We start from the raw sequence: 15,340 nt of genomic DNA on the forward strand, positions 1-15,340 counted from the left end.
TCTTGCAACATAGTTATAAGAGGAGCAAGAACGACCCTAATCTGTATACTATGTTTGATGAAAAGGGAAAATTGTTTTGATTTCCTTATATGTAGATTATATTATTATTACAGGAAATGTAGATGAGCTCATTAAAGAAATCAAAGTGCATGAAATACCTTGGAGAGTTACACTATTGTTCGGGTCTTGAAGTCTGGCGAGATACTAGCCAGAATTTTCCATCTCAATGAAGGTATGTCAGAAGATTATTGAAAAAGTTGAGAATGGATTAGTGCAAAGCTACCTTAGTGGCTTTACAATAGAATTTCAAATTTCAGAATGACGATGGTTCTAAGGATGTGGATGCAACACTATACAAACAACTAGTTGGGAGTTTGATTTATCTAACTACAAGTAGACCTGATTTAACTTTTGTAGTCAGTGTTTTAAGCCAGTTTATGTCAAAGCCTCTTGAGAGTCATTGGGTTGTAACAAAAGACATCTTAAGGTATCTTCAAGGAACCTTAGACTTTGGTATTAAATATAGTGATTCATTTGATGTTAGATTGACAACTTTTTTAGATTTAGATTGGGCTAGAAATCTAGATGAAAGATGTTTCATAACAAGTTATGCATTCAACATTGGGTCCAGGGTCATTGCATGGAGCAGAAAAAAGTAGAATAATGTATCATTGTCTTTAGCAAAAGCATAGTATCAAGAAATGTGTGCAGGAACGTGTGAAGTAGTTTGGTTGAGGAGACTTCTCCATGATGTCGGAGAAGAACAAAAAGATCCTACAATTATCAAATGTGACAACCAAAGCTCAATCAAACTTGCAAACAATCCTGTGTTTCACAAAAACACAAAGCATATTGATACACAATTTCACTTTGTTAGAGAGAAGGTTCAGTCAAAAGAGATTTATATTGAATACTGTAATACTTGTGATAATGCAACAAACATTTTTACCAAGCCCCTTGGAAGAATTAAATTTGAATTATTTAGGGAGATGTTAGGAGTACTAGTGAACCCTTTCTCCATTAAGGGGGAGTGTTGAAATTAATGGAGAATGTATTATTGGAGAGAGTCGGTTCATTTGTTATGCGTGAGTCTTAGTTTAGGAATTAGTTCCTACATTCTAAGTGTTTTTCTAACTCTCGTATTTGCATGTAAACTATATATTCTTGATGATTAATGATGAATGTGAGACTGTTCTTCTAAACGCAGTCTCCAGATGAAGTTAATCACCTGTGAGCTACACAGTTTCTTGAATATATGATTGTTTATTCCATTTTTAAAATTTTCCAAAATGGCAAGAAGAAGAAAAAGCTTAAGGTTTGAAAATAAAAAAACCTCCACATAAGCTTATAAATTTCTCTTTTATAAATTAACTAATAATATTATATATTTTATTAATCATCTTTTTTTTTGGGTGAGAAAAGTCTTATAAATTAACTAATAATATTACATATTTTATTAATAATCTTTTTGTGAGAAAAGTTTTATAGTTGATTATAAAGAGAGAATTAAAAAATAATTAAATCAATATCTACTTATCATATATAATTAATAAACATATAATAGTTTAATAGTTTTAATTAATATTCATATATAGAGATGTAATATATATATATAATAAAAATAAAAGTAAAAATTTTAAATTAAGATTTATTTTACTATATAAATTAAAATAATAATTTATACTAATAAAACATATATATATTATAATATAAATAATTGAATTTAAGCTTCTGTGATCGATATTATGAAAAGTAAGAAAACTTTCAGTAAAAATCACATCATTAGAATTTTTCTATGTGTTTCGAACCATTGAATGTGGTTCATCGTCAAGACAAAATGAATAACAAGATCTTGGCATCAAGTTAAATAGATGAACTAAGATATTGTTCTTCATCTTGTCCTGACGATGAACCACACTAGATGGTTCAAAAAGCATCGAAACCACACTAAATGGTTCAAAAGGCATTGAAAAAACTCTGATAATGTGATTTTTACCAAACATTTTCTTACTTTTCATAATATAAATAATATTATTAAAGATTAATATAAAGTGGCTAAAAAAAATATTTAAAAATTTTTGAATTCAAAATAAATTTACATGTTGAGAAATTTAATTCATTAATTTTTTTGATAAATACAAAATTAAAATAAATCTAAACTCTATACTTATAATTACATTGTTATACTAATTTATAAAGAAACATGGTAGAGGAGCCTAATCGATCTAGATGTCCTCTTCATATTATTAAAAAGAGATCATTCTCAATTATGTAATACAATTACAAAGGCATCGAGATGCCTTGCTCATAGGGTAGAACAATTGATGAAATAATTTATAAAAAATCATATAAAAAATCCTCGTAAATTAGCCAAAGTGATCTAGTTCATGTGGTTAAAAGGAGATCATTCTCAATTATGTAATACAATTACAAAAAGTCATAGAGATCATAGTGTAGAGTAATCTAGATGTCTAGTTAGTATTCGCCATAAGGGAGTAGGGATTATAGTAATCCAAATGACTCGATCTTATTAGTCATCGCACATAACTCGAGACATCAAAAGACATTAAACTAATGACACTACTTTATATTACTTTTTGGTAGTCAATAAATAATTTCTCCTTATTTTACCTGTATAGGAGATGACACTACTTTATATTACTTTTTGGTAACCCATAAATAATTTTGCTTTCTTATTTGACCTCTTCTTATTTGACCTCTTCTCCAGGCACATATTAGATGAAGCTCCTTGGTTAAAAGAGTGTTTGGCACTACTTTATACTCCTTTTTGGTAGCCCATGAATAATTTTGACTTTCTATTTGACCTCTTCTAGTCTAGGCACATATTAGATGAAACTCTTTGGTGAAAAAAGTGTTTTTTCAAGCAGTCGTTTCATAGTTAAGTAATGTTATGAATTAGTTTAGATAACATTAACTATTTGTGCTAAAACTTGAATGGTTTCAACTAAAGAGTAAAGCTGAGACTGCACCTCCATAAATAGCCATATGGCTATTCAAGCAGTCGTTTCATAGTTAAGTAATGTTATGAATTAGTTTAGATAACATTAACTATTTGTGCTAAAACTTGAATGGTTTCAACTAAAGAGTAAAGCTGAGACTGCACCTCCATAAATAGCCATATGGCCAGATTGCACCTCCGTAAATAGCCATATGGAATGCGCCATAGATTACACGTGACGTCCATAGCATGATTACACGCGTCCCATCATGTCCATATCATGATTACACGTGAGGTCCATAGCATGACTACACGCGTCCCATGTCCATATCATGATTACACGTGACTCCTTGCCTGGAAAGATGTTCTCCTTATCGGTTTGCAAGCTTTGTTTCTCTTTCTCTTCTTTGCTCTGCACAAGGACAAATTCCCCCCTATGTGCAGGGATAAAATTCCTCTGCTCCAATTCACTCTGTTGAGAAACCGAATTCCTCTGCTCCAAGCACCTGGTGATAGCAAGGGAAAACCTGAGATGGTTTATGAAGAGCTCCCACGACTTGCAAATTCCTCTGCTCCAATGCACTTGGTGAATGCACCTCGTGATAGCAAGGGAAAACCTGAGAAAGTGTATGAAGAGCTCCCACGACTTGCAAACATTACTTTGTTGGTTTTGATACAGTGTATGAAGAGCCCCCACGACTTGCAAATATTACTTTGTTGGTTTTGAGATAGTGTATGAAGAGATCCCACGACTTGCAAATATTACTTTGCTGGTTCTGCGAGTTGTCTCCCCACAGGTAGCAATTTGAACATTCACACCTATCATTGACTGATTTTTCTTCATAATGCATTCACTTCCTCTATTGTTAACCGCTTCTTCTATTGTTAACCCTACAGGAGTGTGGGCAACCAACTTTCGATAGAGAAGTGTTGCAGGCTTCCAATGCATCAATGGAAACCAATTAAAGTTTTGGCCTTGAGAAAGGTATACTACTCCACAAATGCAATGAACGATCTTTCCACCGTTTTGAAACAAGTTATAATCTTGAAATACATCGTAATTTGATATGTTGCAGGAACTTAATATATTCAATTCTTAGCCTATGATATATGCTCCAAGGACTACCTATGTCCTGGTCATATACTTATATTGCAGAAAAGGCTGGACGGTGGAATGTTTTATATCATTTCTTTTAAATATTTGTTAGCTAAAATTTTAGGGTACAGAAACAAATCTTAAATGAAAATGAATCATATTTCGGAAAATACAGCTCTGAGAACCCCCAATTTAGAAATTTCATTAAAACCAAAATTAATGAATCCGTCAGGAGGTTGGACGAATAAAAATGAAGATACCTGGCTCGAATTTCATGCATGCTCATGGGCTCGTAGACAATATATTGTGTGTTGTATTCGAAATCTGAATCGGGGGCCCAGGGCAGTACACACAGATATTTCCATTGGTAGCGATGCAATGTGGCTTTGACTTAACTACTAGGAAAGAGGTAATTTTCGATGAAGCAGTTTAGTCTGAAGGGTGACCTGGGTTAGCTTATAAACACTGGTTGAATCGTTAGGCCACTTACCTATTCTATTTCACCCACCTTATTATCAATGAAGTGAATCCATCGGGTGCAATTCCCTATCTAGAAGATGAATCGGTTTCGTTGCAACTAGTTTAGAGATGATTTGGAGGAAAGAGACCACTTGCAACATGAAAATTCCATGCTTTCAGTGTGGGTAGGATATATCTACCAAAGTTCCCCCGATACCTCTTGCTCCTATGCTCCCGAGGAAGGGAAAAGGTTAGTTCAATCTAGTTACGAGCCAAGGTAGCTATATTATGGAGACATGTCTGACAAGAGTATGTAGATTATATTAGGCTGGATAAATAGTAAAAGAAGCGAAGCGCGCCGAGTTCGGTGTGTTGGTGATGTTCACTTGGGGCTTGAGAACTCATGATGGGATACCAGATCAAATGTAACTGTTTCCCTCATTTATAGACATTTCTCTTATTTATAGACATTTGAATATATATCCATTAATAGACATTTGAATATATATCCATTAATAAGACATTTGAATGCATATCTATTATGTGTTATTAGGGGAATTTTAAGGTTTAAAATGGGCCTCCTAAAAAATTACAACAAAAATAAACTTTATAAAACTAAAAATTACAACAAAAATAAACTTTATAAAACTAAAAATAAAAAGATTAAAAAATAATAAAATAATAAAACTACTTTTTCAATTCGAATTTTCAACTCATTCCTCTGAGTTTTTACTCAAATTTTGAAATGGAGTACAATTCAATTAAAATTCAATACCATGTTGCATACTTTGATGGACTCTGCGATGCGAAAAATGAGAAATACAAAAAAAATGTGATTGCAAACACGTTTTTCATTTAAAAAAAATGTGATTGCAAGCACGTTTTTCATTTATTTCTCATTTTTTGTGTAGCAAGATCGATCAAAAGTATGAAACATGGGTACTCCTTCGATGAGGAATCAAATTCTTCATCCAACAATTATGTCTACTCGAAATTGGAGTAAACCCATAGTATGAAACATGGGTACTCCTTCGATGAGGAATCAAATTCTTCATCCAACAATTATGTCTACTCGAAATTGGAGTAAACAATTGGAGTAAACCCATAGGGAGATAAGTTGAAAATAGAGTTGAAAAAATAGTTTTTTATTTTTTCTCTCCAAAATTTGATGATGTAATGTAATCTTATTTTATTATTTCCACTGTTATTTTATAATTTCTTTAAAAAACCCATTTTAAACTTCAAAATTCCCCTAGAATAATGATAAAACATATATGACATTTGTTTAATGCATGTAAACACACATTACTATTTAATAATATAAATTAAATATATGGCAGTGCATACATAGTTGTCTCCATAGTCAACTTAATAAATGTGATGCATGTAATTTGTTATTCTTATATAATACGATGTTGTATAGTTAATTGTTGGCAGTTCATTTCACTGGTATGTGTGCGTTATCAATGTGCTTTGGTTGTAAAAGTTGTTCATCGTGTCTTCGACCGGATTTTCTGGTCGTAAAATTGAATTTATAGAGGTTGTCTTGATCGAATTGAATTGGAATTTGTTCTGGCTGAGTTCCAAACAATTGAACTCGACACACCAAACTTCTCTCTATATTTAAGTTGGGCTGTACTCTTGCATATTTCTTGAATAGCCAGCCTCCTTGAGGGATTGGTTTTTGGTTTTGGGGATTTTTTCCTCAACCCGTTCTTGTACAAATTTTTCATGAGAATATTCCTAGCAGGTGTTTTGATCATATTTGGCTAAAAAATTGGCTGGTTCCTATTTAAAAATGAGTGATTTGATTGAAAGATTGAGTGGTTTTTGTTTTAGGGGATTTTTGGTTTGTTTATTGCGCTAATTGGATTTTATTGTTTTCCGTGTGCACCTTTTGGGTGCCTGTGAGGGCCTCGTGGGGATCCGTTTTGGTTGGATTTTAGCTCTTCTGCAGTTGAGTTTCTATGTCTTGCAGGGCTTAAAGCTTGCTGCATAGAAACTTAAAGACATATTTGGGGAAAATTAGATTTTTGGTTTTTTTTTATTGAAGTCCTTGGAATACCTTTGAAAAGGGGAGGTTTGGGGTAGATTGGTTGTGTTCTTAATCGAGAACCTCTGACTCGAGCTTATGCAGACATTCTGAGCGCATTTGTCTATGAAAATCTGATCATAAAGTATTCTGCGGGGAAGATTTTCACGCTTTTTAATATAATCAAAGAATTTCCGACTGCCAGTCTCGATAGGCCTCTTGGTCATAATTTTGTTGGGTTTCTGCCTCTATTGCCTCTCTTCATGTTGCCTGATGAACTAGTTGTACCTTTACCACCTTAACTATTGGCTGTGATGTGGCTTTTGGTATCTTTATGTTTGGTTGTTATGAATATATAACAGGCTATCAATATGCTAGATGAGATAGTGGTGGGTCAACAAAAGCAACTAACTCATATGCTTACTCAACTAAATCAACTTACGCTAGATAATTTTTTTTTTTTTTTTTTATGCCTCATAATAGGGAGGTGGAGATTCTGAAGGTTTTAATGCATTTTTTTAGCTTTACAATCCATAGAGCAGGATAGGCACCTCTCGACAATTAGTGATTTCCTAGTTGACTGGAGCTTGTTATTAGTGCTTCTTGCAGCAGATAACAAGATGAGAATTGTTGTAACAGCTGAGTGAACCACACTAATCGTAATAGGATGAGGATCCCTAGCCGTCACCTGAAAACACAGAATTCTGGGACCCACTCTAAGCTTACCCCAGACCATCATCATACTGCCCGAAGGCATCGTGAATGAAGGTCCAGTGCGTAAGTGAGAATACCCCTCATTATTTCTTTCCTCTTCTCCGTCAAGGAAAGTGTTCACCTGGAAAACGCTAACTGATTTATTGCTTCTTAGTTTTATGGATTTCATGCTTAACTATGGTGGCTATTCTTACGGCTTAGCTGTCTTTGATGGTTTGATGAATGACACTGCTTTCTTTTCATCATGCTAGCTTCCTTCTATTTTATAGCTACTGGAAACCATTGAAATGTTATTTGGTATTGTTCTAGTATCTGCTGCTAGCTGGTTGAAATTTCGGGGAGTTACACTGCTAATTTCTCTTGGTTCTCTTTGGGTGCTAACTTTATCTTACGGCAGCTAATTTCTCTTGGTTGCCTTTGGGTACCAACTTTATCTTAGGGAAAAGTATATAGTTCTCTAGTGTCTCATGGTAATTTCTCTTGGCTGGCTTTGGGTGCTAATTTTATCGTACACAATAATATTCACTGAAAATAATATCGTTCACCATAGTATTCACAATAATACATACTTTTTTAGTCTATTCATATTAATTAATTTTACATAGATTTGATAAAAGATATTTCAATTCAAACATAAAATATTAGTGTAACTAATCAATATATAATATTAATTAAAATATAAAATGAACTTATCACTTTTAAGGTTACATACTTTTTATCTTCTAAAATAGTTGCTCTTTACTCTGATTGTCAATTTATATGCCACAATTTCACATTAATATTCTCAAACTATCCCAAAGTTCAAACCCAGAACGTAAAGATCGGTCTTTTCTCTGAAATTTACAATTTTTTTATTGGTTGCGGTTTTGATCAGAAGGCACTAGGTGCAATTTCACATTAATATTCTCAAACCATCCCAAACCCCGAACGTAAAGGTGGGTAAAGTTCGGTCTTTTTCTCTGAAATTTATTAGTTGAAACCCCCGTCCCATAATTGTCTTAAAATAAGATAATTACTCTTGCATGAGGAGTTAGCTAAACATGCAGAGTCAGTGAGCTGAGTGATTGAGTGGTTGAGTGTTTGAGTGTTGACTCAAATCGAGTTAAGTGATAGATAACTGAGTGTGTGATTGCATGTGGTTGCATGTCAATATATTTTAGTCAATTAGGTAGTTGAAAAAGGTTAAATACCCTTCAATGGGTTCATTGTAATTATCATGTTTTGTGTGATCAATGGAAGAGTAGCAGCTCTTATTTTGTGTGAATTCATGCTTTGTCTTCTCTGCCTTTTCAACAAATTGGTATCAAAGCCAAGTTACATAGAGCGAGTGAAAACAAAAAGTTCATTGTAATTATCATGTTTTGTGTGATCAATAGAAGAGCAGCAGCTATTCGTGTTTTGTGTGAATTCATACTTTGCCTCCTCCGCCTTTTCAACAAATTGATATCAATGCCAAATTACACAAAGCGAAGGAGAACAGATTAACAGCAATTTGTATGAGAGGAGAAATATATTTTTTCTCGTTACAATTATACGTTGAGCATTATAACAGCGTTACCCTTAGCATGAGCAATTTGTATGAGAGGAGAAATATATTTTTTCTCGTTGTAGTTGAGCATTAACGCATTACAATTATACGTTGAGCATTATAACAGCGTTACCCTTAGCATGTATTCGGAGCTGCCATGAGAAGCGTTAGCACGCATACAACGTGAACCATTCGTTGAAGCTTCAAAGTAGTTCCGAAAGCGCGCAGAGCTGGCCATTGTGACATGCCTTAGTTGAGTTGCGTTAATAAACCAACGAATACGCACGGGTTTATATGACTGATTTAAAAAAAAAAATCGATGAAAGTAAAAACGTTAGTGAAATTTGGTATTCACGAGTTGATTTAAGTTTATGACAGTGCCCTTTTTAAAGGCCTTTTAATATATCGAACGAGCCACGTAAAAGGTTATTTTTATGATTGATTTTATAAAGGACTTCACTATAAACGGGTTTTTTTTTTTTTTTTTTTTTTGAATTCTTGAAGGGAAAGGTTTTATTGATTTTTATACATATAAACTTTTATTTTAAGGATTTCTTTTATATATAAAAAATTATTAAGAGATTTTTCAAAAAGTATTTTTTTTTTAAAGTGTTTTTTTTTAATAAAAAATTTAAGGTTTTATTGAAAGGTTTTTTTTTGAAATTTTTTTTACAGATATTTAGGTTTTTTTTTGGAGAAAGATGGTTTTTTCAAATTTCCAACTCAGTGCCCACCGTTTATAGGGAAAGATTATGATGTGTGGGCTATTAAGATTGTGACCACGTTGCAGGCACATGATGTTTGGGATTATGTCAAGTTTGGGTTTTTAGAACCTAAGAATGAAGAAGAAGAACAAGCTCTCAATAATACAGAGAGGGAACAATGGAAGAAAGACAAGAAGAAGAATGCACATGTGTTGCAGCTTATTCAACAGGGAGTGGATCGAGCAGTGTTCCAGAAGATTATGATCATGTCTTCAAAAAAAGTAGCATGGGATACTTTAGCGACAAACTATAAAGGTATGGCCAAAGTCAGTATTGTTAAGTTGTAGAATACTAGGAGATATTTTGAAAGTTTGCAGATGAAGGAGACAGAGGACATCAATTCTTTCATGAATCGGGTCATAATGGTTGTAAATCAATTAAAGATTTATGGTGAAGATATAAAAGATCAAAGAGTGGTTGAGAAGGTCCTCCAATCTTTGTTTACCAAATTTGATGTTGTGGTAGCATCCATAGAAGAAGCCAAGGATTTGGCATCTTTGACAGTTGATGAGCTAATGGGATCACTTCTATTGCATGAGACAAGGATAGACAGAAATAAGGATTCCACTTTAAAGACCGCTTTCAAAAGTCAGGTTTCTATTAACAGAGGTCGAGACAGAAGTAGATCGAGAGGCAGAGGATGAAGTGGAAGATATTGTGGTCAGAAAGATGGCTGAGAAGAGCATGAACATGCAAGTGGAAGCAACTATATAAGCTTCAACAATAATCAAAGAGTTGACAAATCAAAGGTGAGATGCTACTATTGCAATAAATTTGGTCATTGTGCTCGTGATTGTAGGAAGAATATAGCTGATCAAGGGAACCGGTGAGCTAATGTCACTACAGAGAGTACTAACTCCATGTTCCTAGCTTGCCATACCATGCATGAACCTTCTACTAGTTTGTGGTTGTTAGACAGTGGTTGCAGTAACCACATGACAGGCAACAAGGATTTGGTTGCAAATTTCGAACAATCTATGAAAACAGAGGTAAAATTGGGGACTGACAAGACCATGGAAGTAGATGACAAAGGAGTGGTCAACATTTTGACCAAGCAGGGGGAGCCGAAGACAATCTTAGAGGTATACTATGTTCCTAGTCAAAAAACATAAATTGTTAAGTATTGGTCAATTGACACAGAAAGGATACAGAGTTATCTTTCAAGCTAAAGAATGTGTTATATATGACAAGCCCCTAAGCAAGCAGTTGATAGCAAAGGTGCAGATGATGAGGAACATACTCTTTCCTCTAATTTTGAATTACAGTGGTAAGGTGAGTTCTTTTACAGTTGCATGTTCTGATGGTTATTGGTTTTGGCACTTTCGATTTGGACACTTACACTTTTCTAGTTTAAGATTGTTGTAGCAAAAATAGATGGTCAGAGGATTACCTCCCATCAAAGAGCCTGCTAGTACTTGTGAGTGTTGCATCTTAGGAAAATAACACCATGAAAGTTTTCCAAAGGGAGTTGCATACAGAGGAAAGAAACCTCTTGAGGTAATGCATACAGACTTGTGTGGACCTATGAAGACACATTCGATTGGTGGAAGTTGTTACTTCCTCACTTTTATTGATGACTACAGCAGAAAGACTTGAGTTTACTTCTTGAAGCAGAAGTCTGAAACTTTTGCAAAGTTCAAAGAATTCAAAGCCTTAGTAGAGAACCAAAGTGATCGACAGATCAAGGTATTAAGGTCAGATCGTGGTGGAGAATATGACTCAAAGACATTCCATGATTACTACAAACAACATGGGATCAGAAGACAGTTTACAACAAGGTACACACCGCAGTAGAATGGTGTAGTAGAGAGAAAGAACAGGACAATTATGAACATGGTAAGAAGCATGTTGAAAGGCAGAAACTTGTCTAATGAGTATTGGGCAGAAGCAGTTGAATGTGCTATTTATGTGATCAACAGATCCCCTACAAAGAGCGTAATAAACAGAGTACCAGAACAAGTATGTATTGCAGCGTATCTCATCTCAGAGTATTTGGATGTGTAGCTTATGCACATGTGCCTAACGAATGAAGAGGCAAATTGGATGATAAAAGTGAAAAATGCATATTCATTGGTTATAGTGAGCAATCAAAAGCTTACAAATTGTATAACCCTGTCATAAAGAAGACCATAATTAGCAGAGATTTTGTCTTCAAGGAACAAGAGTCACAGAATGAAACTGTAGACAAAAAAGTTGATGAACAAGTGCCACTGATGGAAGAAGATGATGTAGCAGAAAAGGAGCAACAAAAATCACAAGTAAATACACCAAAAAGAGACACACCAACAAGGTCTCCAAGATTTTCAGAGCAGCATGGATCCTTAAGCAGATCAACAGATCAAGATTCTCCCAGCAATCAATCAGGTGTGAATCAAGAAATGGTAAGAGAAAGATGAGAAGTTTGAAAGATAATTATGATGATTTGGATGTTAGTTAAAATTTTGCATTGTTGTCATTCCAACCTTCTTCGTTTGAAGAAGCAATCAAAGATGAATATTGGGTGCAAGCCATGGATGAAGAGATTGAAACTATTGAAAAGAATGATATATGGGATTTTGTTGATTTGCCAAAGGAAATAAATCTCATTGGTGTGAAGTGGATGTACAAGAGAAAGTTGAATGAAAAAGGTGAAATTGACAGAATTAAAGAAAGACTTGTAGAAAAAGGATTCTCGCAGTAACCGGGAATAAACTTTGGAGAAATGTTTGCTCCAGTAGCCAGATTGGATATTGTAAGAGCAGTTCTAGCCACAACAATTCAGAACAAGTGGAAAGTATATTAGATGGATGTGAAATCAACTTTCTTCAATGGAATTCTAGAAGAAGAAATTTATGTGTAGCAACATCCAGGATATGAAGTTGAGGGTAATGAAGAGAAAGTTTACAAGTTGAAGAAAGCGCTCTATGGACTGAAGCAAGCACCTAGAGCTTGGTATAGTAGAATCGACAACTACATGATTAAGAATGGATTTTGCAGAAACAACATTGAGCCTACCTTATACACAAAGGTAAATGAGCACGTACAGATTTTGATTGTTTTCTTATATGTTGATGACATGATTTTTAGAGGTGATTTTGACATAAATGAATTTAAAGCAACCATGATGAAAGAATTTGAGATGATAGATCTTGGTTTCATGAAATATTTTCTTGGCATAGAAGTTGAGCAATCTGAAAAAGGAATTTTTATTTGTCAAAATAAATATTCCAAAGATTTGTTGAAAATATTCAGGATGGAAAATTGCAAACCTGTCCCTACACCAATTGCAACAGGTACAAAGTTAAGCAAGGATGATGAAGGATCAGATGTCAATCCAACTTTATTCAAAAGATTGGTTGGTAGCCTCATGTATCTCACAGCTACAAGACCAGATATCATGCAAGGAGTGAGTTTGATTTCTAGATTTATGGAGACTCCAAAAGACACACATTGGAGTGTAGGAAAAAGAATTATGAGATACATAGCAGGAACTAGAGATTGTGGCATAATGTATGCAAGCACAAAAAAGAAGGATTTGATTGGATACACAGATAGCGAGTTTGTAGGCAGTTTGGAAGATAGGAAGAGCACTTCTGGTTTTCTGTTCCACCTTGGTTCATGTGTGATTTCATGGGCATCTAATAAGCAACCCATCGTGACACTTTTGTCAGTAGAAGCAAAATATGTAGCAGCAACATCAGCTACATGTCAAGCAGTGTGGTTAGGAAGAGTATTTGATGGACTCAAGCAGAAACAACAATATATTGTGACAACACCTTAGCGATTACATTGTCCAATAATAGTGTGTTTCATCAGAAGAGAAAGCATATTGATACTAGATATCACTTTATTAGAGAACTTGTGAGCAATGGAGAAGTTCACTTGAAGCCTTGTAAATCTAGTGATCAATTGGCTGATATATTTACTAAGTCATTAGCACAAGATGTGTTTGAGTTTCATTGAAGAAACTTGGGTGTTGTAAGCCCTAGCTGAGACATAGACCAACAGGCATGTTTGAGTTGTCATAAGTCATGTTTTAGTTTAGCAGTAGTAATTAAGGGGGAGTGTTAAAATAAGATAATTATGCATGCATGAGGAGTTAGCGAAACATAGAGAGTCAGTTAATTGAGTGATTTATTGGTTGAGTGTTGACTCAAGTCAAGTTAAGTGATAGACGACTTTGAGTGTGTGATTGCATGTCAAGATATTTTAGGCAATTAGCTAGTTGGAAAAAGTTAAATACCCTTCACCCGGTTCATTGTAATCATCATGTTTTGTGTGATCAATAAAAAAGTAGCAGCTCGTGTTTTGTGTGAATTCATGCTTTGTCTCGTCCACCTTTCCAACAAATTGGCCCCACCTGTCACAATCCTCTTGTTGCTTGCTGTCATCCTTAGAAAGCCTCACCAAATCTAGTTGTCTACCTAAATCACAACCCTCTCGTTGCTTTCTACCAGCCTTAGAAAGCCTCACCTAATCTAGTTGTCTGCATAAAACTACAAAACAAATTACATTCCACAGTACCTAGAAATACCTATTGAATGCCCATGGCTTTTGCACATATCTCTCGTTGGCTCTGGGGTCAAAGGACCCATGAAACGACCTTTTCTTCATCTTCTTCTATGTCATCGCCACCCATGCCAAGTTATGCTATAATTATGGGTTCAAAGGACCCACGAAATGACCTTTTATTCATCTTCTTCTACATCATCCCTACCCGTGCCAAGTCATGCTAAAATTATAAGATGTTGAGTGAACTATAAATAAAATAACGTAGAATAAGATGTTAGAAGATTAAGATGTTAATGTAATGTTTTCCCATCCCAAAACCTAAAGAGTGTGAACAACAACATTAAAAGCATTATCTAATCTTTGACCGGTCTACAAAGTGATCATTTCTCTTCTCCTATGCTTGTATTCTTTCTATTTTTTTAACAAAGAATTTTCCATTTAGCTATGTTTTATTGTTTCCAAAATCAATGAATAGAATTTTAGAAATTTCTACACTTTATTTAGAAATTCATTCATTTATTTCATGCCCCAACTTATTTATCAATTGTGCACTTTATGTAGGGAGATCAAATGTTAAAAGATTTTAATATCAAGCAAGTGGATGGAGATTCGAATGTGCGAGTTGTCAAAAATTATGTCGCAAATGTTACTCAAAACTTTCTTGAGGTTCACTTTTTATGGGCTGGACAGGGAACCTGTTGCGTACCATCACCACAAACACATGGACCAGTAGTCTCCGCAATTAGAGTCATTCATGGTAGGCAAAATATTATGTAATTACCCATTTATGCACATTTTGACCTTCATACATTCGTTATAGGGCATTTTCCAATTTATTTTTTTAATTCGGTTTAATGTGGAAATTAGCAGTCTTCATTCATAGTATCTGGAGCTAAACAAGGTAATGCAATGATCCATGTATTTTTAATTTCAGAAGAACAAAAACATTTTCCAAAAATGAAATGGAGGTTCTTGTTCTTTTAACCACTGTAAAGAAGATAATGCAATTTTCTTTTTTCATGTTGAAGGTGACCAAACATGGAATTAAGAAAGCACATGAAAACATTGACAAGATCTTCAAGGCGGTAAAAGTGATATTATCACAGTTCCGGAACTATAGAATCTAATTATTAAATAGTTTTTTTTTAACTTATTAGATATATTTAAAAACTCATTGGATATGCTTTTCATGGGTGTGAACTATATAATCTAACTATTAAATAGTTTTTTTTGAACTCACTAGATATATTTAAAAACTCATGCGTGTGTTTAGTGGAGCTTTTTTTTAAGACAAAAT

The 15,340-nt window shown here is 34.2% G+C and overlaps 1 protein-coding gene across 3 annotated transcripts; it reads left to right on the forward strand.

The window, feature by feature from the left end:
- Window positions 1-3,352: 3,352 nt before the first annotated feature.
- Window positions 3,353-15,133, forward strand: LOC149170045 (putative LRR receptor-like serine/threonine-protein kinase At1g56130). Of its 3 annotated transcripts, none has more exons than XM_089428869.1 (4): window positions 3,353-3,756; window positions 3,857-3,944; window positions 14,605-14,800; window positions 14,911-15,133. In XM_089428869.1, exons 1-4 carry the CDS (start codon window positions 3,695-3,697, stop codon window positions 14,937-14,939), a joined length of 375 nt encoding a protein of 124 aa, XP_089284995.1. In that variant the 5' UTR covers window positions 3,353-3,694; the 3' UTR covers window positions 14,940-15,133. The 3 variants fall into 3 exon arrangements, with proteins under 3 accessions (XP_089284995.1, XP_089284996.1, XP_089284997.1); XM_089428870.1 differs by having other exon boundaries at window positions 14,914-15,132; XM_089428871.1 differs by lacking the exons at window positions 14,605-14,800; window positions 14,911-15,133 and adding an exon at window positions 4,036-4,257.
- Window positions 15,134-15,340: the final 207 nt, after the last annotated feature.

The sequence above is a fragment of the Pinus tabuliformis genome, chromosome 4_2 (assembly GCF_031772625.1).
Source record: "Pinus tabuliformis cultivar Carrire ecotype Pingquan chromosome 4_2, CPIR1, whole genome shotgun sequence".
NCBI classification, from domain to species: domain Eukaryota; kingdom Viridiplantae; phylum Streptophyta; class Pinopsida; order Pinales; family Pinaceae; genus Pinus; species Pinus tabuliformis.